At 39.0% G+C, this 27,070-nt stretch overlaps 2 protein-coding genes across 3 annotated transcripts in view; one reads left to right on the top strand and one right to left on the bottom strand.

The window, feature by feature from the left end:
• Positions 1 to 453: 453 nt before the first annotated feature.
• CDKL3 (cyclin dependent kinase like 3) overlaps positions 454 to 27,070 on the top strand; it is a 57,104-nt gene continuing 30,487 nt past the window's right edge. For both annotated transcript variants that reach the window (XM_060415743.1, XM_060415744.1), the window contains exon 1: positions 454 to 25,133. In XM_060415743.1, the coding sequence (XP_060271726.1) occupies positions 24,969 to 25,133 (165 nt within the window). In that variant the 5' untranslated portion in view covers positions 454 to 24,968. The remainder of the gene's footprint in view (positions 25,134 to 27,070) is intronic.
• Positions 8,344 to 21,216, bottom strand: UBE2B (ubiquitin conjugating enzyme E2 B). Its single transcript, XM_004008801.5, has 6 exons — positions 21,046 to 21,216; positions 18,856 to 18,936; positions 17,012 to 17,037; positions 12,614 to 12,703; positions 10,154 to 10,242; positions 8,344 to 8,892 (listed from the first exon to the last, which is right to left on the bottom strand). Exons 1-6 carry the CDS (start codon positions 21,087 to 21,089, stop codon positions 8,764 to 8,766), a joined length of 459 nt encoding a protein of 152 aa, XP_004008850.1. The 5' UTR covers positions 21,090 to 21,216; the 3' UTR covers positions 8,344 to 8,763.

The following is a 27,070-nucleotide window of genomic DNA, read 5'->3' as shown; positions in this document are numbered from 1 at the left end:
AAGCTCACTGAAACAAGATTCCACAGCTTGGTCTCTATAAGGCCTTCCAGGCTGCTGAGTAAAAAGCCCGTACCCTTTTTTTCCTGGAGGGAGCCTAAGGTTTGGTTTTCTAGACTTGAGGAACTGCCTTGTACAATCCCTCAAGAAATACTTATTTAGTGCAGTGCTGCTTTGCTCTGAAGTTCTCATTAATTTCCCTTTCAGTTGATGTGTGTTTCTTACCCCCCGCCCCGTTCCTCTTATTTAGTACCCACTCTTATGTGCTTCTCTCTAAGCATAAATACTAAGGACTTCATGTGGGGACAGCAGTGTAACAGTCAGTCACAGCAGGATTCCCTTATCACTGTGCTTGGTACTGGGGGTAGTGGCAAGATATGATTGTGGGCCTGCCTGAGCTTAATCTGCTGGGGAGCTCAGGACACTGAAGTGCTAACGAGGAGAGTGACTGGGAGCCTGGGGCCTGGGAGCAGAGAAGGGGGACGACTCTCACCCATGATTCGAGGCTGAGGCCAAATAGCACACCACATCTCTGTGCAGCTTCTAGCTCTGATCTGTAGTGACCACTAGGGTGGGCCAAGTGAAGACCTTGGGACCTCTGATAAGTCACTTCTCTCCTGTGGCCTTTCCTGGAAAATGATAATCATAGAAATAGCTACCACAGAGATCTGTGACAAGGATTAAGATTAAGGGCCAAGTATGGTGCTCAGTTAGCCCCAGCCTCTACAAGATATAATTCCCCAATAAAATATTCAATAATATCCTATCAGGAGCACATCCATTGCAAATTCAGCTTATTTTTGAAGATTTTGCCAGTTAATCAAATTTTCTGATGTCATTTTCTAGTGGATTTTCTCTCATTTCCTCAGCTTAAACTGCCTTTAAAATTTTTTTTATTTTAGAACAATTTACAGGAAGTCTGTAAAAATAGTTTATAGAGTTCCTGTATACTCTGCAGTTTTCCCTATTATTAGCATCTTACATTAGTATGGTACATTTGTTACCATTAACAAGCCAATATTGATACACTCTTAACTAATGTCCAGGATGTCCATGCTTCACTGAGACTTCATTTTCACTTGATATCCTTTTTCTGTTTCAGGATCCCATTACTCTCCCCAGGATAAGTTGCCTGTTTTTCATCTTACCTTTATCTCTATGGCTATCTCCCGTATAAAATTAATATTTTAGACTTTTATCCTTTGTTTACTTGGAATAGAAAGTGGCATAGAAATCTAATATTCTGCATTGCAGCACCCCTTGTAGGTTAGTAAAATGGCCCACTTTTAGATTTGAAACAGGAGCTCACAGGTAAGATACAAGCTACAAGCCACTGGTGGTTTCATAGTCTTGCCCACAAAATGGAGTGAGGATCAAGTTAGATTATACAGAGGGACATGGTAAAGTATTACTTCAAGTAATGACTAGGAGAGGCTCTCATCTGTTAGACTTTAAGTCTCAAGACCTTCTGAAGCAGCAGCCACAATCGATAGAGGTACAACCCATGGATTCGGTCAACTGCAGATCATGTAGTGCTGCAGGTCCTTGTTTATTGGTAGCAATTTACGTCTAAGTGGACCTGTGCAATTCAGACCTGTTTGGGTCATCCATACCAACAGTACAGTTTAGGGTGCTCAGTTAATAGTGATGCCCTTCCATATTATCCAGAAATTGCTTTCTGAAACATTGCTGAGTCTGTGGCCCACCTGATAATCCCTTTCTACCTGTGCACAGGCAAGGATTCCCTCCAAGCTTTTCCAGGATCCACTTAGATCTGTGGCTTACCTATTCTATGGGCACTGGGTGGAATCACATTAACTGTCACTGCCCATCCTCTGTTCCTCTGCTATCTTTAGTAAATGAGTGAATAGTGTGGTATCTGACAGGAGATATATTGCCGTGTTTCCCAGCTGTCCAGCTCTGCCTGGGTACCCTATGTCTGAAAGGAGACTGAAACCTCAGGGGTCTGAAAGTCATCTTGTCGTCTAGCCCTGTCTCTCATTCTTGACTAGGTTAGGGACACCTTTCAGTTCTGTAGTAATAAGAATAAACCCAACCCTTAAGAGGCAAGAATTTTAGAACTTAAAAGTTTGTGATCATATGGAAATCGCTTCCTTCAATAAACAAGTACATGCTAAAACAAACTGCCCTCCTGCATAGTATACACACGCACTCCCTAAGAAACAGAACCTTACCTGGCTTGTTTTTCATTAAAATAAATAGCCAGATAACCTATTTATTTAAATGAAAAGCAAGCCAAGCAAGTTGTTTATTTCCCCAAGTTTACTCTGTCCCTTCAAAGTTAGGACTCCTGGGGCAAGGCACAGCAATATTTCACTGCCTTTCTCATTTTGGTTTGGAAGGCTTTTTCAACACTGCCAGCAGTAGAGGCCAGAGAAGGCAATGGCACCCTACTCCAGTACTCTTGCCTGGAAAATCCTATGGATGGAGGAGCCTGGTAGGCTGCAGTCCATGGGGTCACTAAGAGTCGGATACGACTGAACGACTTCACTTTCATGCACTGGAGAAGGAAATGGCAACCCACTCCAGTGTTCTTGCCTGGAGAATCCCAGGGATGGGGGAGCCTGGTGGGCTGCCGTCTATGGGGTTGCAGAGTCAGACACGACTGAAGCGACTTATTAGCAGCAGCAGTAGAGGCAGAGTTCTTCGCATGTGCTCCTACCTGACACGGAGGTGGGCCTGAAGCCTTGCTCAAAGAGAAGAGTCCCAGCTGAGGAGGTGGAGTAGGACGACTGCATCACGTACACAGATTCCCTTGGAAATCAGAGACTCAAGTTGAGACTATTAAGAGCTCACATTAGATGGAGCTAATTCTTACCTGTTCTAGACCTTGGCATGTGAACCAGTTTTTTCCCCTTGACATGCTGTCAGACAAGGATGCCTCTTTAGAACATAAGCCAGGCAGTCACAGCCCAAGTCCTATCTTTTCCCAACCAAGTAAAAGTAGGTTAGCAAACCAAAAATATCCTTGAATAAGGCCCTGGGAGAAAGATGCTGTTAGGAGCCTGAGACAGGTCTTGGTCCACCTGTGATTTAGTGAAGGGGCAGTTAACAGTGAAGTCATCCTTGAACTGCATGGGCCTAGTGATTAAAGCCCTTGCTTTGCTGTCAATGCTAGCACCCAAATCTCATGCTGCTAGGGCTGCATTTTTCTTTCCCTTTGACATTTTCATTAAGAATGTTTAATTATCCCTAGTAGCTGTGGACTGGTAGTAATTCCTGCCTCCTGAGTTCCTCGGTTTACGATGATTCCTACTTTAATGTTTATTGGGGGATTCCATAGAAAAACTGTATTAGTACCTGGCTCTTAGTGAGCTCCCACTGCTTCATTTCTGCCCTGCTTTTCCTTTGAGACCATGGTAGGAAGATACGAAATATTTCAACTAAAATTTACATGAGATAAAAATAAACACCCATAATCACCCCTCCATGCCAGGCTTCATCCCCAAAGCTGCAAAAGGGTGGACCTAACATGCTACCTGGCACCCATTAGGTGCCAATGGGCGCCAGCATTATCAGCAGACATGCTGACAGAACAAATGGCAGCAGGCACGTACAGTACAGCACAAACTAAACACGAGGCTGTTCTGGATCCGGGCAGAAGCAGGATGGGAGGAAAGGGGCCAGCACACGGCCAGCCTTGGAACCCCTAATCTAGGGGTCTGGGGCTTGTAAAGGATGTCGCTATGTTCCTTTTTCCGTGAATATGGACTTTGCCCTAGTAGTGGCTGAAAGGCAGACGTCTTGCCCTAGAGTATCACACTGTAAATTGCCTAGATTCCTTATCACTCTTGGGTGTGAATTTTGGGTCTCAGACAACTTGAAAAATTTGGTCTTAGACCAACACCTACAGTCCTCACTTCCTCTTAAGCCAGCTGTTTTCAGCTTCTCAGGTGGTGAGAATGACTCATGCTTCCTTCTACCTTTGTGCTTACTGAATTATTTTTTATGACAGTGTTCTACTTTTGTAACAAAAAACAGCAAGCCGCTAATTAAAAAAGTGTTCCCAGAGGATTCATGGACCCTGGAGGTTCACTGCTGTCCTGTTGGCCTTCTGCCCAGGCCTGTGCATGTACTGCCAGAGTTATCTGGAAAGCAGTTCCAAGTGTTAGCTCCACTCTATGGTACTTATAGTATGGCTCAGCCTGATACCTCAAACATAGTCTTGAGGGTGCCAGGGTGATTGTGGTCTGTCCTCAAGCTCCCTTGTGCACAGTGCCCAGCCCGTGAAAGAACCAATCAGTAAGGGCTAACAAAAGCTAGAAAGGAAACTTCTTCCTAACAGATGGTATCATCAACTCCCCACCAGGCCCCAGGACTGCCCTCACTCATATTTCTGACTTGCAAAAGGTTTCTTGTACCTAACCCCTGGGATGTCTTCATTCTAAAGGCAGTTTTCCGGCTGATATTCCAGAGTCTCTACCTGAAATCACAGCCTTAGGTGCTTATGCAGGTGCAGTCACTACAACGCAGCAAGGTCACTAATCTAGAGTTTTCTTTGGAAGCCATATTCTAAGCCTTGAGCCAAACCTGAAGATACGGGCTGAAGTCTCTGGATTCTTTCCTCTTCTCTGCCCAGGATGGTTATCTGAACAAGAAGCTTCCTGTTGTCTTTGTATTACCACTGACAGAAAAACAGAAAACCTCCCAACTCAAGTTTTGTAGGATGACTTTACACAGAGGCTAGCCAAAGAGCTGCAAACCTCTCTGCATCTGCATTCTTCTAGTGCATTCTTCTAGTGCCGCTAGTCCAATTCAGCTGGTGGGCTTCAGTATTCTTGGCATAAGGCCTTCTTTGTAAAGGGGAAAGAGCAAGAGGGGCTTCAGACAGGAAGCAGCATTAAGAAGTCTACCTTAAGCGTGCTACGTTTGCACTTTGGCAGCGTTCAGCACACCACAGATGCTCTCCTACATTCTACGAAGAATGACAACTAAAGCAGATTAGGCTGATGAGTGGATCCTTTCAGAGAGAGGCTCTGGTTTTCTCTAGACAAAATTCCTAACCCAGTGGTACATTAAAGATCCCAGTCTGGCAGGTAATACTTTAGATCAGTTATAATATCCTCCCAAAAGACTACAGAAGCATCACACTTGTAACCAAACCCAAGACCATCACCATATAAAGACCTCTCTAGCTAAAAGGTTATCATTTCCTTTTACTCAGCAGAGCACACACTCTATTTAGTCTTCCCAAACACATGATTCCAGAAGTCACTGGTAAACAAAAGCATCTTGTGGCCAAACTTTAGCACTACGTCAATGGCAGAGTTCCTGACAGTCCAAGCAAGCTCCTAACCTGAGTCCCCCATGTGCCAGAGAGGAAGCTTGGAGCCTTTCCTTCCAGAGCTCTTGATTTCAACCAGCTAATGTTGCTGAGCTAAGAAAGATTTGCAAAGGGTGCATCTCATTCAGCTTTTGGGCCCAACTAAAAGAAAGCCCAGTCCAGGCTATGAATAGGAAACTCAGAACAGCACACGTCTGTATATTTTTTCAAAGGATAGAGGAAAAAGTCAATTCTTTAAAACAAAATTTTGTTTCTAATATATCTTTGTGCTCTGTATCATATACTAGATAACAAGATAACTAAAATTTCCCCTTATCGGACAATAGCTTAGTTTTTCCCTAACTAGATGGTAAATGAAGTGACAGAGCTACCATCTTTGCACAAGGCCCCTGCCCTATGGACAGTTTCCTTTAACAGCTTTCCACCTATTGACTTTTCTGTTTACATACATAATCCCCACATACCAGGTTCCTTTGGGACTCGGCAATGCTGAATGCAGCAGAAAGGAATTATAATAACTACCACCAAAACCTAAAAATTTTCTCTCTTAAAACTTGGAAGAATTGAGAGATCAAAATACCTCATACCTAGCTTTTGAGCCCCAGGCTTCTCTTTTAAAACAGTACTAAATGAATAAATTAAGACAGGTACCTTATTTACTGGGCATACAACAGACTATTAACTAAATATGTCACCTTCAGTAACTTTCTTCACTACCTTCCACCGACATGAGAAAGAACTTTTAGATCAGTTCCAAAAGTTATTCATATTCATGGAATCTTTAAATTTTAGGGAGTGTGTGCGACTGTATCTGTACAGACTGGAGGATATTTCTACAAAGGGGAAAAAAATGGGGTCTGTAAGTAAAGTGCCTTCTATCAGAGACTAGTGTTCCTATGTTCAGACTTGTACATTTTTAAAAAAAGGTGGAAAGTGCTGAAAACCTCTTCACTGGATAGATACAAATCTATACAAAACTCTAACTTATGAATTTTCACAAGTTGGGATGAATATTTAAATTTAGTACAATTTTAAAAACTAAACTCAATCCCTTAATATTTCTTAAGGAATAGTACAGTTACTGGGTAAAAGACCAGACTGCCTGGGTTCAGATAGCAGCTCTATCACATACTGGTTGGTTGGCCTTGAGAAAAGTCACTTGATCTGTATCTTAAATTTTCTTATCTGTAATACAATAGTACCCACCTCATAAGATTACTTGAGTTTGAAATGTGATCATATTAAAATGCTTAGAATGGTGCCTTGCACAGACAGTATGTTAGAAGTATTGTTACAGAGGAATTACACATCACAAATGCACTTAAACATTAACATGAAATCCAACTTTGTACAAAATGAATAAATTAGTTCTAGCCTCTTGCCATACCATACATCTATAAACTTTACGTAGTAAATGTTAAAAGTAAACCTGGTATTCAACCAAATAAGGAATCTGTTCCAAGGCTGAAGAGAAAAACCTGAGTAATTGAAAGATGGAACGTCCCTAAGAATTTTCTCCAATAGGAACGGGGACTAGGTATGAGGTTTACGCACATGTGTTGAATTTAGGAATTAGAGCCTATTAATCCTTTGTAAAGTAAGATATAATTTCCTTGTAACTATCTAGCAATACTCGAAATTTCTTAGTTTTACTTTTTGGCTGTGCTTCGTAGCATGTGGGACCTCAGTGACCTAACCAGAAACCGAACCTGCACCCCCTGCACTGGAAGCACAGAATGAAACAGGGGAAAGGAAACAGGTTCAGGATGAAAACAGATTTTGAAGCATTATCCAAATAGCATTTAATATATTAAGAGGGGAGACTATCATAGCTACTGCATATTTAATCTAAGAGTCAGTCACTGGATTAAATGTCTCAAGAAACTATAATTTGTTTTAGAGCTGAATATAAAATTATCACACATTTGATATGATGAAAAACTACCTTTAAATACAGCATCTTTTTTTTGGTGGGGGGGCATAATTCCAGTGAGTGAACTCTCAATTGTATCAAAAGTTCCCTGAGATCATACAGTTATCCCCAGATTTCCCAAGCATTAACTTTTAAAGGGAAACATTAGCACTTCTCCTCCCTAAGCTCTGCTTAATAGAAGCTATAGAAATTGCCCTTCTAAGTCTTCCAGTAGAAAAGAAAATCCATCTTCCAACAGAAAAGATGCTGCTAGCTAACTAAGCTAGTATGAATGTACAAGAAACTGTTGGGGTTAATGAAATAGCTGTTTTAACTACTAGAAAGACTACACAGGTGGTTCAACAGAATTTACTTGTATATTTTCCATTTTCTATACTATTTGAAGGCATAGGATAGCTTGGATTAAGCTTTCTACAAATACTGTGTTTTAAGTTTATCCAGTAAACTAAGATGCAGTACAGCTTTTATACAACTTAGGAGACTAAAAAAAAAAAAAAAATCTCCACAAGAGAAGGCAACTCAACAGGCCCTGGTATTAAAACATTTTTCCAGAATAAACAGATAGGCAATTGCATTAAAAGGCAGTTTTCAAATATTTAAATTACACTAAGATTCCTTCCAAATATCTGCCTTGTTCAAACCAATGCAACAAATTCTTATATTGTTAATTGTAGGGCATGGATTTTTTTAAAATGTTGATCGTTTTACTTTCTTCATTATCAAAAATCTTTTAAAGTGTTATCAAGCAGCAAAGTAAGTTGCATAAGCTCTCTGCTCAAGGTAGAGGTGCCAATACCCCATGGTGGAGGTGCAAACTGTGAAATCAAAGGGTGCAGTTTAACAGTAAGTAGTGCATGAAGAAACAATAATAAGTGGCCTAAATACAGAGCTGGACAGAATCAAACCAGTTATAATTGCTCAACTAAAACTAATAAAGGTACATTCAAAATACAGTTTGAGATTATAATTGGTTATTTAGAATCAAATCTGAATTTCTTGATAAAATATAAATCTGTTCTTTTGAAACTGGAAATGAAACTATCAATTGATAGAGAGCTAGAGACTTATTAACCCCTCCTACTTAGATAAGGAAATAAGTGACAAAGTCTCTTGCACTGAAGTATGTATTTTAACAGCTTTACATGTAATATTCATATATAAAAAACTTTAAGTGCTTTTCTCCAATTTAAAAATCTAAAGAATTCAAAAATAAGGCATTCAATATTTGAAAAAAGTACAGATTTACAAAATGTGTATATTCTGTCATGAAAACTCCACACCAACATTATACACTTGGAAAAAAATACAAACAGGATATATTACAAATTTATGTAAGCAATAACTTAGTTCACACCATGCAATAAAAAGTACATTAATCAAGATACACAAGCTTTTGTAGGTTCTAAACTGAAGGACTTTTTTTCTGCAGAATCCTTAAAACCTGTGGCACTTAAAATTTGTTAGCCTTTCTACTGAGAGGTAAATTATACACAACAATGATGAAAAAGATTAACAGACCAGTTGTCTATTATGAATCATTCCAGCTTTGTTCAACAATGGCCGAAACTCTTTTCTCATATTCTCGTTTGTTTTCCTGATAAAGCTGTGCTGCCTGACTATTGGCTGGACTATTTGGATTCGGTTCATCCAGCAGAGACTAGAAGGAAAGAAAGAAGGAAAAACACATATGTAGAGTTATTTTTTTATATTAACATGGGTCAGATATGGAGCACAAAAGTTACAGAAAACAGAAATTACTTAATGAAGAAAGAAATTAGTATGTCTCATGTATTTTTCAGACCTAAACACTTTAGTTTGATAAAGACAGTAAGAAGTTTCCTATTGCTACAAAACTTCAGTTTTCAAAACAGATAGCTCTCAATTGCCTTAAGACCTCTAATTTCAAAGAAATTGGAAAAGAACAAACATTAATTCAGCATACTGCGATATTAAACGGGAACTAAACAATTTGATTTGGTTAATATACAATGTCTACAAAATACCTCAGCAACTAACATTTTCCAAAGTTAAACTCTATTATTGTGATAGGTTTGCAAATTCCTGGCAGTAAGTTGGGTAGTATACCTTATTTCCTTTAATCAACAAAACATATACACCTAGCAGCAAGGGAATATATTAATAACAGCAAGACTGAAAATACTATTTATGACTCAAATTAAAACAGAAGTGTGACAGAAAAAACTTGAAGGCCACAAACCAAAATATCACATCTGCTCCTTTCAAATCCATGTAACTAAAACTTGACTCCACCTCAAACCTTCCTCCTAAACTGTCATTCAAGGTCAACTCTGAAATATTCTGCCAGAGTGCTTTGGTGGATAGTTACATTCTTTTCCTTTGAAACAGCATTTCCCGGATGGGGCAAAATGATGCTTTTCTGCACTGCAGTTTCTTGAGGTCCCTATGTTTTTACTAAACAATTGTCTTTCTCTCTCCCCAAGATTTTTTCATCTTTCTCCATCACCTCTGGCTATGCTTTCTAGGCATGAATAATACTTGACCGGTGAGGGAATTTCCTGGTGGTCTAGTGGTTATAACTCTGCACTTGCACCACAGGGGGCACGAGTTCTATCTTTGGTTGGGGAACTAGGACCCCAAGGCTGCAAGATGCAGCGAAAAACACCCAAAACCCAAAGAAACAAAACAAAATTACTTGATCTGTGAGAACAATTTATACTTTATCAGGAAAATGATCATGGATTTGATCCAACATGATCACTAATGAAAAAGCAGATCAGCTGTATGAAAATCCTGAGGATTCTGTATGAGGTTTGCCACTGGTAACCTTAGTGTTGGGAGTGTTAGTTTGCTCACTTGGCCTTTAAATTGATCCTAAAAGAGTCAATTATATTCCATAGAATCTTGAAAAATTAAGATGCATTCTAACACATGCTTACCTGAATTGATGTTAAGATAGAAGATACATCGTATGTTGGACTCCATCTATTCTGAAGGATATCTAAACATATGCTACCATCAGCATATACTGCAAAGACAACACTAAAATTGGTTACATGTTAACTTGGTCATATCTAATAATTAAACAGTAATTTTTTTTTTTTTACCACAAACAGAATGCCTGGCTCAGTCAGAAGCCTTGAACACTGGTTAATGACTAAAACTTTCTCACAGGAAAATCAGTCTCAAACTAACGACTGTTTACCACATACCTTTTGATGAGGAGGCTGAGTAAGTTAAATTTTTTCAACACATGACATATAGCAAATCTGTTTAAATTCCACACTTCTAAATATTCCTAAATAAAGCTCTTGGGGGGGGCTAATTTTTTGAAATAGCAATTCTACTTTAAAAGTAGTAATGATGCACATGCGAAATTTTATTTACAGCACATTCTCTATCACACTCTCCACAGAAGTGAAAAACTGGAAACGGTGTGTGGTCCCCAGTGAGGGGACTGGCTGAGTAACAGTACATCATTAATGGCACAGACCACTACTGCTGCCAGAAACGACACACGTCTACCATACGTTAATTAACGCAGAATGACAACCCTAATATATTACATTAATAAGTTTCCAATTACTTATATAATCCCATTTCTTATAAAGAATCATTTACAAATACTTTAATTTGAAGTACAGGCAGTCACAAAAATGTGTAAGACTCAAAGCCAAAATGTAGATATCTGTAAATAGTAGGATTATGAAGGATCTTATTTACCTTCACTTGTACTTTGATTTGTTTTTCCAATAAGTATGCATTCCTCTCATAATAAAAATAAGAATCAAGTGATTACTATTTTAAAAGTTTAACATTTGAGAGTGGATTTTTCCCCCTCTTGATTATGAGAATACAAACAATGAATACAAATTTTTATCCACTTGCCAGATTATGTATATGTACAATAAATTTACAAAAATAGAATCACTGTTGACAAAGGATAAGTGCATTCGAATGTTATCAATACTATCAAATTGTGGAAAGCTTCACAGAACAGTCTGATCACTCTACATTGAAACAGGAGGAAGTACGGCCTTTTGGGGGAGAGGAGGTAAATTACACTTAATACTGTCATTCTTCAGGACTCTATTCTTGGTCTTCTTCCATCTTATACCCTTTACACAACCTCTAGGGGCAACTTTATTCATGGCCTCAATTACTATCTGTGTGCTAGGTATTTCCAATTGTTAGCGTTAGACCAGATTTAACGCTCAGCTTTAAAGCAGCACAGTCAACTGCTTACTGTGTACCCCACAGGAACATCAAACTTAGCAAGTTCAAAGCAAAAATCATAACCTCTGTAAAACCCATAAAAATGCAAAATGATTTTAAAGTTTTGAAGTAGTTTACTATTTTTGAGAAGTAATACGAAAGTAAATTAGAAACCAAACATCCATCAACTGATAAAATGTAGTCTATTCATACAGTGGATTATAATTCAGCAATAAAATGAAGTACAGTTATGTGTTATGAGATGAACCTGAAAACTATGCCAGCTGAAAGAAATCAATTACAAAGGACCACATACATTATATGACACATATATGACTCCATTTATATGCAATGTCCAGAATAAGCAAACCTATATAGAGAAAATAAACCAGTGGTTGCCTATGGCTGGGAGGCAGGAGGATAGGGATGGGGAGTGAATGCTAACAGGAATGGGATTTTTTGGGGAGAGTGATAAAAATGTTCTAAAATTGATTATGGTAATGACTGTACAACTCAGTCAAGGTACTAAAAACCACTAAATTGTACAACTTACATGGGTGAATAGCATAGTATATGAATCTTTTAATAATAAAGATTTTTTTTTAAAAAAAGTAAACTAGGAAGTTAACTAAATGAAGTTTTCCACTCATAGTGGAGAAAAAAGGGAAACCACGCTATTAATATGGAGGGATAACAAAAATAACCAAAGAACCTCCTGGTGATCCAGTGGTTGAGACTCCACCCTCCCTATGCAGGGGGCACAGGTTTCATCCCTGGTTTGGGAACTAAGATCTGACATGACACACGGATCAGCCTTTTTTTGGCTGAGGATATCTTTTTTTGGAAAGAGGATATTTGTTAATTTTACATATAACAGGATCTCAATTTTGAACATTTGTTTGTAGTTTTACAGCTAAACTTTAAGCTACAAATTCTTTTCAGTATCTTTCACATTCTGACAAATAAATAGATATTAGTTTTAAAAATCAGAAGTTATTAAAACAAAACTTTCCTCAAATCAGGAACCTTGGTAAGACTCCAGATTAAAGAAGCATGGTTAACACTGACATGGAAGCAACACCGAGAGGTGGGCCCTAACGATGAAAAGCATGGGCAGCACCTAAAAGGATGGAACAACTCTTTCTTCCTCCTATCATTTGCAAAAGCTAAAAAATGCTACTTACCATTTGGATGAAACATTTTGGATAAAAACCTAACAGTTGGCGGTTTATTTGGATATTCTTCAGAAAATTCTATTACTAGTTTAAAAGTACCTAGATAGAAAACAAACCAAAATAATTACAGTAATGACAAGCACTTGAATTTCCAACCCTATGCTGGCTTTTGCACAACCACACAAAAATTAATGTCAATTTTGGTTTAGCATATAAAACATACTAAATATACTTCTATTTATGTACTGATAATATACAACATTGGCAAGCATTTTGGGGTACAAGCACTTAACATATACTACTGGTAAGAACATTGTCATATTTTTGGCAGGCAATTTTGCCCTAGCTACCAAACTTTTAAATGCACATTTGAAGAACTACAGATAATTTACTATAACTTAGAAGGAGGTGCCAAATGATTTTGAGAGGGGCTAACCATCATATGACAAAGGACTCAGACTGGAGGGTATGGCTACTAATGTGAAAAAGTCTTTTCTGTTCCTATCATTTAAGTACGTCAAGAATCAGTTAAGCATTAGTGTAACTGTCTACTGTTGGTTATAAACCAATATGGTACATTTTGGTCAGCCTAAATCATTATTTGCTGTCAAGAGACAGGCATTGAAAAAAAAATTATGTATTTGTAACAAAGTCAATCTGTTCAGTGTACAAAGAGTTCTCAACTCAAATTACAAATCTATTTAGCAGACACAACCACCATTAATATATAGTTTTATGTTTGTCATTCTGGACTCCTTTTGTGTTTATTCACTATCCAGAGACGTTTTACTTTTGAGGAAATATACCTGAAGGCTCCACAGGTGCTCCAATTACCCACTGTGGGGCTTACTCAGTAAGTTGAAGCCTATTCCTAATGAAGTCAATACAAGTTTAAACCATTCAAGATGTCTCCACAAGTTTCTCTCCTTATTTTATCAATTAAACAAACAAACATACTTTCTCAACCTAAATTCTAAACTCATGACTTCAGTCTACCAAGATCAAAGACATGTATTTAGTAAAATATTTAACACTCTATTTTCATTGCTCATTTATTCAATATATAACCTCTACCTCTTTAAATTTTTTGTTGTTTGGAAATTTCGGATCAGGGAGGCCAAAGATACAAACAAAATCAAAGGTGATATTTAATTCACGTTCCGATATATTAAGAGGTTCTATGAAATGTATAGTTCATTAGCAAAGAGAGACTTAAACCTAATATATTTTTAATACCTAATGTTATATATATATATTACACTTACTTTTAGTTTTCCTTCATTACAAAATGTACAATGTAAACATTTCAGGTAAACACAAATATGAAACAGCTTTAAGCTTGCTTTCTTCTTATTTATGGGGTCTCTGGACCTCTTTATACTCTTACTCCCAATCACACCAAGCTTCGAATGTGAAGTCACTGAACATGAAGATGGGAAGAGACGCATGCAACAGCACACCATTTTATGGCATTTCCACCAAAAATTAAAAATATTTAAAAATATTTCAACTTTTTGGTTGGTAAAAATTCCCCTAATAAAAAAGAAATTCCTCAAATTTTTACACAATCCATTTTCATAATTGGTATAAACTGTCTCCAGCACACCATGTGCTACCACTATTGATATTTGTTGTATTAGAAATGATTACTCAAGGAAATCTTAAAATACTTAACAACTGTAAACTCATTACACATTAACCTAAGTAACATTTAATGAAAATAACTGTATTTCCCCCACCACGTTAGGGAGAAGTGTAGCACTGTTTATCTGCAAATCTCTTAAACGATTAGCTTAATGGAAAACAGCTGCCCTCTCTCAGCTGCCTCTGCATTCAATCTGTTGCAACATGCTGTTCTGGTTGAGATACATGAAGAAAATCAGGCCTCTTCCAAATATGAAAAGGAAAAAGGAAGGAGTATTTTCATAGCCTTTTCAGATAAAGGTAGATATTCTTTTTTGCTGTTACATAAAATAAATGGTAAAGTTTTTAATGGCTAGCTGCAACATAAAATGTGAAGCCATATAAATTTTGCATCACTTATATTAATGACTATTGCACATTGCATGTATCTTTTATCCATCCATAATTTCCTAACACATTGGCCATTTGGAAAATACCAGTTCACCAAGTTATCCAAATCATCTAAATGTTGCCATATTTCATTTGATATGCATTTATATACACTAGGGCTTCCCTCATAGCTCAGTCAGTCAAGAATCTGCCTGCAATGCAGGAGACCTAGGTTTAATTCCTGGGTTGGGAAGATCCCCTGGAGAAGGAAATGGCAACCCACTCCAGTATTCTTGCTTGGAGAATACCAAGGACAGAGGAGCCTGGCAGGCTACAGTACATGGGGTCGCAAGAGTCTGACATGACTTAGCGACTAAAGAGAAAGAGATATACACCATCAAAAACAAAGTCACAACCGGTAATACCATCTACTAATCTCATCAGAGAAAAAAGTATTGGGAACCATAATTTTATCAGCAGCAACAAATCCTGTCAGTCACTTTCCTCGACTTAATTTAAAATCTTCCCTGGTGGCTCAGATAGTAAAGAATCTGCCTGCAATGTGGGATACCCAGGTTTGACCCCTGGGTCAGAAGATCCCCTGGAAAAGGGAATGGCTATCCACTCCAGTTTTCCTGCCTAGAGAATTCCATGGACAGAGGAGCCTGGTGAGCCATAGTCCACGGAGTCACCAAGAGTCAGACATGACTGAGCAACTAACACTTTCACTAAGAATATGGCAACCAAATACATACTCAAATCTAAATAACCAAAGTTTGCCAGTCATTCTTTCAAGTAAAAATGTTCCATGAAAAAAGCAGTAATTCAAGTTGCAACTCAACTGCAGAAATGGCTTTCTCTCCAACCACCAAACTGGTATGCAAGGAAGTGCTGTATGCATACTTCCAACTTCATCAAGCAGAACATCAGAAAGCAGCATACTCAATGGTCAGAGTTTAGCAATATTAGTAATTCCCACTTTTTCATCAAAACATTTTAAAAAGTGAAACTGACATCTTTTATTTAAAAAAATGCGAAAAATACGACTCCAAGCGCAGTTTGCTGCCACTGACTTGGTATGTGCCAAGGCACTAAATTGCTTAGGGCCAGTTTTAGTCACTAATGCTTTTGTACCATCAGTGCTATGTTAATACAATAAAAAAGGTACGAAAAAAAAAAAAGCCTTCCTATTGCTATGAAGACAGTTTTGATTACAGGAAACCCCTGAAAAGGTCTCAGAAAACTTAAAGAGCTTGTGGACCACCCGTGAGTATCCTTGGTACAGAGTAAAAAGCAGAACCCCTTGAGTACCTTTCTTCAACTCCTTACCCCTCCCCACCTGATAGCAGTATGGTATACAAGCCTTCACACACACACACACACACACACACACACACACACACACACACACACACACACACACACACACTTGCATGTATGCTAGTCACACACACACTTGCATGTATGCTAGTCAGTAAACTGTATGGTATACAAGCCTTCACACAGACACACAGACACACAGACACACACACACACACTTGCATGTATGCTAGTCAGTAAAACTGTGGTATTGTAACATATGTTCTGCAACTTTTTTGTCTCCTCAAACATACAACCAGATCTACCGTATTCTTTAATAGGTACATAATATTCTACAGTCTAGATGTTTAATAATTTGCTTAACCATTTCTCCTACTGAACATTCAGGTTTTCTCCTTAAAAATACTTCTGCAATAATTATTTGTATAAATAACCTTGATGGGTTAATTCTGGAGCCACTGTAATAACTAAGACAAATCTATTTAACACATTTTAAAAATTCATGCTATATTAGGGAAACTTTAAGTATCTGGTTAAAATCAATTTAATAAGTTTAACTATAAATACACATTAGAACAAGTTTTCCATTTTTCTGGCTCTTGGATAAATACTGAATTTAAGATGCAAAAGATTCTGTAGAATGCTAACTATTTACAGGTGTCAAAAGATAGCTGTTAAGTGAAACTACTGGCAGTTACACACAATTAAGAGCACTGATCAACATATATAAAGTTAAAAATGCATGATTATTACTCTTCTGATGTTTACCTCAGAGACACCTTTAGCATGCTATGAGGTCATTTAAATTTAAAACTATTCTCAACATAGACCCCACCACATAGGCCTACAGTTCAAGAACCAATACAAAAGTAACAGAAAGAACTAGCAATGAAGGTGATCAAGCTGACATGGGAAGAAAGTTCTTTGTAAGCTATAAATTCTCAGTAGCATTATTTAGTTTTAATCTGATCTATTATTAATAGAAAATAGCCTTAACTAGATAGATTGGTGTTATAATTTTCTACTTAAAAGAAGCCTCTTAATACTATAGAAAACATATTGAGATTGACTCACCATCTTCAAAGGGTGTCCCTTCTGGTCTGAAAATAAGAAGATTTCTGATTAAAAAAAGTTTTTTCTTTCTGCTTTTTCCTGATTTTCATAGTGGAGAGGATAAACTCAAACAAGAGAAAGAGGAGCTCATTCTGCTAATTTGTGGAGCATTTATTGTTACTTTAATATCACCTTAGCCCTGGATTTTTATTTATATACACATAAAAGGGGCTTCCTTGGTGGCTCAGACAGTAAAGAATCTGCCTGCAAGGCGGGAGACCCAGGCTGGATCCCTGGGTTGGGAAGAGTCCCTGGAGAAGGGAATGGCTAACCACTCCAGTATTCTTGCCTGGAGAATTGCACAGACAGTGGAGCCTGGTGGGCTATAGACCATGGGGTCACAGAGAGTCAGATACAACTGCGCAACTAACAATAACAAACACAGACATAAATAGTAACTTTCATTTTCCAAGTGTTCCTTTTAGAATGGTTTTACAAAAAACAAAAGAAACTTGCCATAATTTTAGCACAAAAAAATTCAGTTCATAAATATCAATCCTTTTGTAAATATATGTATTCTTAACAGAAAAATTCCTATTTTCTTAAATATATATCAATAAAATGGAAGTCAATACCCTTTAAGATAATTATGATACCAAAGTATCCTGCTTTTCAAAAGAGAAATAGCCCTTGTTCAACTCAACTAAATTTATCTGATGTCACCAAGAATGCCAGTTTCTTTTGTCCACGTCTTTTCATTGTACCATATCCCTATCTCATCTTTCCTAAGCAGCAACCTGAAGTTTACTTTATTTTTTTTAAGTTCGTTTTTTTAATTGCTTCACAAAGCTGGGTTGGTAAGGTTTAATTATTATTTGCAAGGTACATTCAAGATCTCAAAGAAGCATGCTAACACCCTGAATTTAATATGACTTTACTTTAGAAGGGTGAACTACACTCATTTTCCCCACTAATTTTTAATGTAGACTCTTAAAATGGAGTCAACAGAAATTCAGAATTCTGTTTACAGAAGTGTTCCTTTTACGTCTTAGTGCAAAACCCTAGTATAAAAAGAGCAACAAAAGAGATTTCCCTGGAGGTCCAGAAGTCAAGAATCCACTTGCCAACGCAAGAGACACAGGTTCAATCCCTGGTCTGGGAAGATGCCCCAAGCAGAGGAGCACCTAAGCCCATGGGCCACAGCTACTAAACCCATGCACTCTAGGGCCCTCATGCCACAACTACTGAAGCCTGAAGGCCTCGCTCTGCAGCAAGAGAAGCCACTGCAATGAGAAGTCAGGGCACTGTAACTAGCGAGAGTCCACACACAGCAAAAAATAATAAAGAAAATAAAATTTTTTTAAAGAGTGAAAGAAAATAAAATCCAGTTCAGGAAAACCAAAGAAAGAGCATGAAGAAATAATGCTCTTATACAAATACGCCTACATGCAATACATACTATATGTAAAATATAAGACTGCACCTTGAAAGGCTCCATACAGTTATTTCACATTAAGCTGTCAAACATTTTTTATTTAAATTCTTACTATGGTGGAAGTTATCAATATTTTTGGTTCCTACTCTTTTTACAGTTCTAGTAGAATACATACTAAGCATTTGCTTGGCACATTTTGTACAAACTTATCATTCTCCTGTAGTCTCAAATGATATTTTTATCAAATAAAACCCACTGATTATAAAATCAAATTTTATGTGACTGCCAAAACTCTATCAGAATTTTTTTTAAATCTTACAGTTTCTGTAAGATCCCTCATCCCTAGGAAAGTTTCCCTTCCTAGCTGTTATACATTCAATTTTCTTAAAAGAATCACCATACCTACCATTTGTTATTTCTTTCAACTCACCCAAATATAACTGCATTCCACTGCATGATGTTGTTTTCTGATGGTGCGCCACTGACACCCACAGGTGGGTCCTCTTGCAATCTAGAAATCCAGAATAGAAATTTTAAAAGTTGAACATTAAGGCCACTAAGAAGGCCAGTCAAACATCTTTCAACCATCTACTTTGAGAAACAAACTAAATCCATTTTCTTGTTGTGCTGAGCTGGAATAAACCATACCACTTTAAATGGCTTGGGAGTCATCCCTCTTCAAATATCACCAAGGTTAAGATATCTGTTCAAGAACTACTTTTAACAATAACAACAAAGGAAAAACCTCAAGTGTAAAAAAACACTATTTACTCAACTATCAATTTTGCTACTGTAAACATGCAAAGGCTGTGTGAGTCCTAACCAAAGCTACTTGGGCAACATGGCCACCAAAAAAACTCTCCCCCAAACAAAATATAAAGACCCCACCTCAGTGTAAACATTAAATGACTGAAAAACACTTGCATCCAGTTTAATCAGGAAACTAGTTTTGGGCAGTAGAACTACTTTATTCCATTTGCGTTAGCAGCAGCTTTTAGAGTAAGCAAAGCTCTGGCTAGGTTTTCCCTCAGTCCCTATTTTAAAAGCTCTGCACCAATACTGCATTTTACCTCTCAGATCATGCGCCCATATACAGAGCTACCTTCCAACACCTGTTACAAACTCTTGCAAAAGACGACCCTTGGAAAACTACCGAAGGTGCCAAGCACACAACTCAGAATTAAGCAGAGAACTGCAATGAGAAACCAGGGTACCAAAGGCCAGGAACCTCGAAATTTTATTATTGGAATTTCACTCATGGGAGCTAATCTGAAATCTATGGTTTCAAGCTGTAGAAACAGAGTTTTGCACAAAAAGGAGTATCTCCTTTTAAAACTGTCATCTCAGGAAAAAAAGTAAACGCGACACTAAATATACACACACACACACACACACACACACACATAAACACACCGTCATGTGATATGATTCTTGGAATTAGTCCCCCAAAATGGCTTTTAGTCAACCTTAAGCAGTACAGGCCACGACGAAAAGAAGAACCCTTGGAAGATACGGGGCGTGATATCGCCCACCAAAGATAAAGGCTAAGTTACCAATACACTCAAGGCCAAACTGGGCAAAGCCCCAAACAATGGCTTCCAAGTGCCTCATTTAAAGGTTTACAATGAAGTTGAGAGGTTACTTCCTGATAAGCCAATCCAAGTTTTTACACTGGATTTTTTCTCTCGAGCAGGGCAGATCTCCCTAGAAAAACACTTATAAATGCGCACGGGAGCGTAACGCTAAGTTTTCTTGGTTATTTTCTTCTCCGTACCTGTAAGCATTCAAAGTAAAACAACTGGGGGGAAAAAAGTCACTTCCTCCTCATCAACCCTAATATCTAACAAAACCCTATTTTACAAAAGAGGCTCAGGGAGTATCAGCTTAGCCCCAGCCTCCAGAAAGGCATTTTTCCAGACCTTGGAGGCTATAGATAGGTCTTTACACACCAGGCCACAGAGCTGAGTTCCAGAAAGCACTGGCAGCCGGGTTTGCCAGCCCGAATCGCAGCCCTCTAAGCCAGTTCTCAAGGTCCTTTCAGGCGGGCGGGGAGGGATTGGGGGGGGAAGAGTCGGGTTTCGGAGGATGGGTTAACAACCTCCGGCCCTCGCGCATCAGACCCCACCCTCACTGCAGAAAGAATGGGGAGGGAGGCGGGGGTTGGCCCCAACCCTGGCAGTCGGAAAGGCGGCAAGGCCATCGAACAAAGCTGACTGGTGTAGCTAGCGGTGGAAAGGCTTCTGCAAGGGCTCGCTCTTAGGGCAGAGAGAAGAGGCACCGCAGGGTGCAGAGGCGAAGGATGAGATTTGAAAGCCAGGGCGAGGTATCAGGCAACTGGCCGCAGTGGGCAGCAGGGAATCGTAGGACAAACCATAGCCATCTTTTTACTTTTTTGTGGGGGTAGGGTGGTGGTGAGGAAGTATCAAAATTTCTTACGTAGGACAAGTGAACAACCAAGGAGAAGAGAGTGCTAAAGCGGGGCTGGAACTGGGCTTCCATCTGTCCCCCTGGGCCCACAGCAGCCCTCTTAGGGTCAAGAGGGGAAGGTGTCCCGGATCCCCACCCTAGCCCCGGAGCTTCGGGGAGGAGTCGTCATTCAGGCGAAAATGAAGGCCCTTACCTCTTGAAATCCCGCATAAGCCTCCTCCGGGCCGGGGTCGACATGCTCCCCAGCAGCCCCGCGGTCAGTCTGAAAGAAAAGAGTCCCGCGCAGCCCCCCCACCCCCCGGCGCGGCGGCCGAATCACTGTGGGTCACCGCCGCCGCTGCCGAGGTTGCACAAACAACCCTGCAATGACGTCTCCCTCCGCCGCCTCCAGATCCCTCCGCCCTCCGCCGGTACCATGCAGTGAGGGGTGGGGGAGAAGGGAACGGGACGTAGGAGAGCTAGTTACGGGGCCCCTTCACCAGGGACCTTATCCCTTTTGTCTCCTTGAACGAATTGACCAATTACTGTTCCTTATGCTCAGACTGGAGGTTGTGATAAAGAAGTACCGGAACTGAAACAACACCAACCCGTCTCCCCCTCTTTCACTAGTTTAGGCTCAGCCGGGTGGGGAGAGAGGGACGCATCCGGGGCCAGAGATTTCAGGGAAAGGAGGTAGGATGACGTAAGATCACGTGACTGCCGGCGGCGTTGTCAACAATCCACCTCCGAGGGGGAGGGGACGAAGTATCTAGAACCACGTGTCCCTATGACGCCATTAGGACGGATCACGTGAGAGCGTCTCCTGGATCTAACTTTCAGCCGTCTTTCAGCCCGGTAGTTAAATTTATGGGCTGAGGGCTGGTAGGCACTTTTATGTTTTTTCTCCATTTTGTCCTGTGGACAGCTATTGATGAGATTGTGTCGGAAGCAGTAGTTTGTTTTGCTTCTTAAATCTTTAAAATAGAGCCCCAAATAATTTGGATTTAAAACTCCCCTCTGGTTGGCTCAATGGCTTATCAAATCTGGCATCTGAGGAAAAGTGAAGGGACCTCCGTTTTCCTCAGCTGAATGCAGAGGCCCATACAAAGCGAAATCCCCTGAAATGCTTCCTTAGGGCCACCAAATATTACTGTATGAGCATTGCAGTGTGTTTCCAGGGTTGGCGATGCTGGGCAGAGATTAAAGAACGGTGTACAGATTGTTTAATGTTTGTTTACAATCCCCACAGGATTACGGAATTTTGTTTATCCTTTATGAGTCTGCTCTTATTTGAGGCTTTGTGTCAGAGTCCTTGGATTGGTCTACAGTGGGGTACCATTGTATTTGTCAAGAAATGTGCAGGTTTGATCATAGAGAGTGTGTATAAAGAGAGTGTAGGTGACTAGTTGCCAAACCTAAAAGTTTGACTCACATGTGGGGGAGAGATCATGCAGACGTGGATAGGGGTTGTATATCTAGCCTGAGTAATTTATTTCAGATTTTCAACACTAGTAAGTTAATAGCCTGAAACGTCCCCCACCGGGGCTCAGAGATACTGGCCGTTGGAATTCTGACATTATTTCTAGTCATTGAGTTTCCTTCCTCTATCGCCTCCAATTCTGTTCTTAAAGACTTTTTTTTTGGCTGAACCCTGAGCTCTTTAAGTCCATTTGGGTGATTCCTCAACCCAAGGTGTTACAGTAAGACAGAATGAGGAATATGGCGTTGGGCATACTTTCATTGAACTAGAAAGGGTTAGTTTCCCCTACTTTTCTGGTACCTCTCTTTCTTCAATCCCTGAATTCTTTCTCTTGCTTTTATTAAATGCCTTGGTAATCAAGTTAGCCAGATCTAATACTTGATAGATACCCACCGACAAATGTAATTCTCTAAGTCAAAAAGTTATTTTCTTATTTTCATTTTTTTGCCATAGCAATCCCTATAGCTAAGGATGGAGACATACTGTTAGGGTTACCTACAGTGAAATGCTAAAATTTTTTTTTAATCTGTCGTGTCATTTGTTTAGCAATTATAGTTGTTTTGGAAATCTACAGTTCATGGTTTTCCAGAATGAAGTAATGCTTTCGATCAAATCAAGTAAGTTTCATTAAAGTCCGAGAGCTTTATTGTATAAGCAAGAATCATACGTTGTCCTGGTTACCAACCCTGTCATAACCTAGTTGTAGAAAGGATAGTTTTAAGGCTATAATTTATAGTGTAGACTGAGTTGCTCTAGATTGTGAGCTCACTGAGAGCAGGGACTCTGATTCATGCCTTGATCCTTGACAACAGTATAAGTCAACAACAAATATTTAATAAATGTGCTTTACAAGTCTGAGTCCAGTATAAGATTTACTATGGTACTCAAAGAAAATATAACATAGTTGAATAACGTTTCAAAAGGAAAGACAAATTTGAATATTTTTATGGTGATAAGCAAAAACCATGACCAACTTTCTTTCCCCTCCGTCTCTCAAAATAAGCTGTCACAACATAGAAACACTTAGGAATGTTTTAAAATATCAATTTCTTTACCCTAACTCATTTAAATCAGGATCTCTGGGGGTGGGGCCTTTTAACAAGCTCTCTAGGTGTGATTTTTAATGTGCATGTTGGGGTAAGACCAACTGGACTAGAATTCATTGGATAATAATGACGCCTTCTCTTATTTAAAAGCAAAGTGAGATTTGGCCTCTTACGCTTAACTTTTTTTTTTTTTTTTTAACAGGAAAATGAAAGCCGTAACGAAAACAGCACTGCCTGGGCACTTCCAGTGGTATTCTTTTTATTCATTGGAGGCTGTCACTCGATCCGAACCCCATGTCTAGTTCTTAGGCAATTAAGATTCTGGGAGGTGGGGTGCCTTGTATGTCACTCTATTTTGTGGTGGAGCCCTTTGAATTATTTGCCTTTCCAAAGAGGGCTTTGAACGAGTTTTGACGTGTAGAAAGGGAATTTTTTAAAGAGGATCACTATGAGTTCAAGAAAAAAAATTTAAGCATATAAGAGGTGTTCAAGAAATGTTCTTATGAATCGTCTTATACCTGTTTTAAGGATGTATGTCGACAGCTGAGGTCAAACAGATTATGCAATATTAAGATAACTAGGTAACTTAGAAAACTATAATTTTACAAGACTTCCTTGGAAGTCTCGTTTTACAAGAAGTCTCTACCTGTGACACCAAGCATCCTTTTAGGATCCAGCACAAGCAGCAAGTGTTCTCGGGCCTGTGTGCGTCTAAGATGCAGGTCGGATAAACTTCCACCCCGGCTCCCCTTCCCTAGAGGATTTGCAGTCTCTCGAGCTTTTGCTAAAATATGATCGTCCCCTGTTGCTGCTCAGAACCAACCTTCTGTCTTGGCCCCAGTTTGATCGACAGCTGCTCGCATTACCGACCTCCACCCGCAGGGAAGCTTCCAGTTAGCCCCCACGGGGACTCGCGTCCGCTCGTTCCCATTTTTCCTTCCGGGTCGGGCCTGGCCGGTTTTCCGGTCTTGCGCAGTAGACCCCCAAGCTAGTGACCTGCTGCACCGTTGCTATGGTAGTAGGCAGTGGGGAGCTAGCAAGCTAGGTAGGGTGGGAGTCGCTGTGACTGCACTGAGCCAGGCTGGCAGGATCACAGAATGGGCTGAGGCAGCGGCGGCTGCCCGGACGAGGTCGACGGTGGGGAAAGGGGCGCGGCACTGGTCTGGGACCCTAAGACTCCTGGTTTGAGGAGTGGGCGGGACCGAGGTTTTCTTGGGTCCCGGGACCTGATCTGTTGGTGACCGCAGCTTTGCGGAAAACTTATATTTGATGGGGCTTGACGAGACGTGTGGGGACCCTACCCATGATGAATAGGTGACATGTAGTGAGAGCATCTTAAAACTTGGTGGAAATGATGGAGACAGTAGGAAGTTCCCCCAAGTTCTGGTGGTGGCCGAAGTTGCATAAGGACACCTTGCTGGCGAACTGGCAGAGTTCCCAGAGACAAACAGGACTCGTGGAAAAGATTCCTAGTTTTCCGTTTTCCGTAATTTAAAGTATTAGTTTATTGTGATATTGCATTATCCACCTTGAATAAATAAAGGTATGAATGTTTAATCTTCTCCCCCCCTCCCACCCTTTCTTTCCATAAAGCAAAAACCGGGCTTCAAAATGGAGATGTATGAAACCCTTGGAAAAGTGGGAGAGGGAAGTTATGGAACAGTCATGAAGTGTAAACATAAGGATACTGGGCAGATAGTGGCCATTAAGATATTTTATGAAAAATCAGAAAAGTCTGTCAACAAAATTGCAATGAGGGAAATAAAGTTTCTAAAGGTTTGCTTCTTTTACCTTAATTGCTCTCTGTAAGTCAAAAAAGAGATTGTTATGGAATAAAAACTTATATAACAAATATTTCAGTTAACATAGGTATTTGGAATAGAAAAGTTCGTGATAGCTTACCTTATTGTGTATATTTTGTAATTTTACAGTGATGCTAGATAAAATGTGCTTGTGTATAATGTAACAAAAACTGCCAAATGTGAAATAATTATTCAATTATTTAGTTTTATAACACTTAATAAAAATGTCTGTGTTTGTGCCAGATATTGTGACTATAATGAGGTAAGAGACAGTACCTGCTCTTCAGAACTTTTATTATTTAATCAGAAAGACAAGAGGGCATATAAAAATAACAATTAATTTTAAGTGACTTACAATAAAAGGCAGTGATTAACACAATGTCCTGCTGGATAGGGAAGATTTCTTGGAGAAGATGGAACTTGAACTTGGCTTTAAAGGGTATGTAGGACTTAAGAAAGAGGGAGAGACTATTGTTTCCCAGGTTAGGGGAACAGCTTAAGCTCATAGAGCCTAAAGCAAGACAAAGGACAAAGGACGGAGTAGAGTGGACAAAGAACATTTGCCTGTAGAGTTTCTTATACAGAAGTGGAAAGCAGTGAGATTAGAGAAGTAAATTGGAGGTAGGTTTTAAAGTCTTTTAGGCTGAGAAATCAAAACTTGATTTTTCTGAGAGATTTTTAATTCAGAGTAAAGAAATGCTTAATATTAATCTAGCATTATTTTTTAGAATAGATTGGAGGGCTAAGAAAGTAAAAATAGGGAGATGTGTTGTGGCCTTAATTCAAGAATCCTGTTAAATGTGAGGGACCATGCTAGAATGCAGCAATTTGAATGAAAAGTAGTAATATATTACTAAAGAAGACATGAAAGTGTAGAAGGCAACAAAGAGGAGGAATCAAAGGTATCTTTGCGGTTCCGTGATTGCTACCATTGATGGAAATATCAGAGACTCAAAAGAGACGTGGTTTGGGAACTAGTTCAGTTTTAGAAATGTTGAATTCGAGGTGACAGGAAATCAGTGAAGATGACCAGTAGGCTTTTAGACATGGGGAACAATATGAGGAGAGATCAGGGGACAAGGTAGAATTTCATGTAGGTATGATAGGTCCACCCAAGGGAAAGACTTAAAGAAGTGTAAAGAAAGGAGCATTAACATTCCTAGGGGATTGGGTACAAAATGAGTGATTTTAAAAATATCTATATATACATATGTATTTTTATTGGAATTTAGATGCTGTAAGGTTCATAGTCTAGATGTTTTGTATGTGATGAAAAAAACAGCTACTCTTGTTCATTTTTATCTGATACAAAAGTAATATTCTCTTCTTCCTTTGTAAGTCTGTATTAGATATGATGGATCAATTTGCTTTCTAAATAGAAGAAATATATTAGGCATCTGCGGATATTTGGAACTGCTCTATTTCTAGACAATGAAAAGGGAACTTAAAGTCAGTAGAGATGTTATGATTTTGTGAGAGATACATGTCCTTATCCTGATGACCTAAAATATAATAATACTGAAAGGCAACTTTGTACACCAAAAGTGAAATCTAATTAGGAGACCTTTTCCCAGGCAATATCTTTTGCTCTTTTTTTTTCAGCTTTGTTGCATTTAAGCAGATTTTTTTACCTTCTTGATTGTTTTGTAAAAATAACTGATATGTGGCAAGAACACAGAGATGAATTTGACAATTTACTATTGTAACTGTTCAAGCTATTTTGAGATACCCTAACTTTTTTCCCCATTGGTTTATTTCTTGTAGAATTTTTAGTTTAATCAAATCTAATTCCACAAGAGACATTTCTTGGATTAGTTAACATTCTTAGTCTAAAAACAACTGCCATAATGACTTATTTAGAACTAAATTTTTATCTGCTAGAATTTCATTAAATAGGTTAATTAGTGGGAA

The sequence above is a fragment of the Ovis aries genome, chromosome 5 (assembly GCF_016772045.2).
Source record: "Ovis aries strain OAR_USU_Benz2616 breed Rambouillet chromosome 5, ARS-UI_Ramb_v3.0, whole genome shotgun sequence".
NCBI classification, from domain to species: domain Eukaryota; kingdom Metazoa; phylum Chordata; class Mammalia; order Artiodactyla; family Bovidae; genus Ovis; species Ovis aries.
The sequence above is the reverse complement of the archived record's forward strand: the minus strand, read 5'-3'. Positions and strand labels throughout refer to the sequence as shown.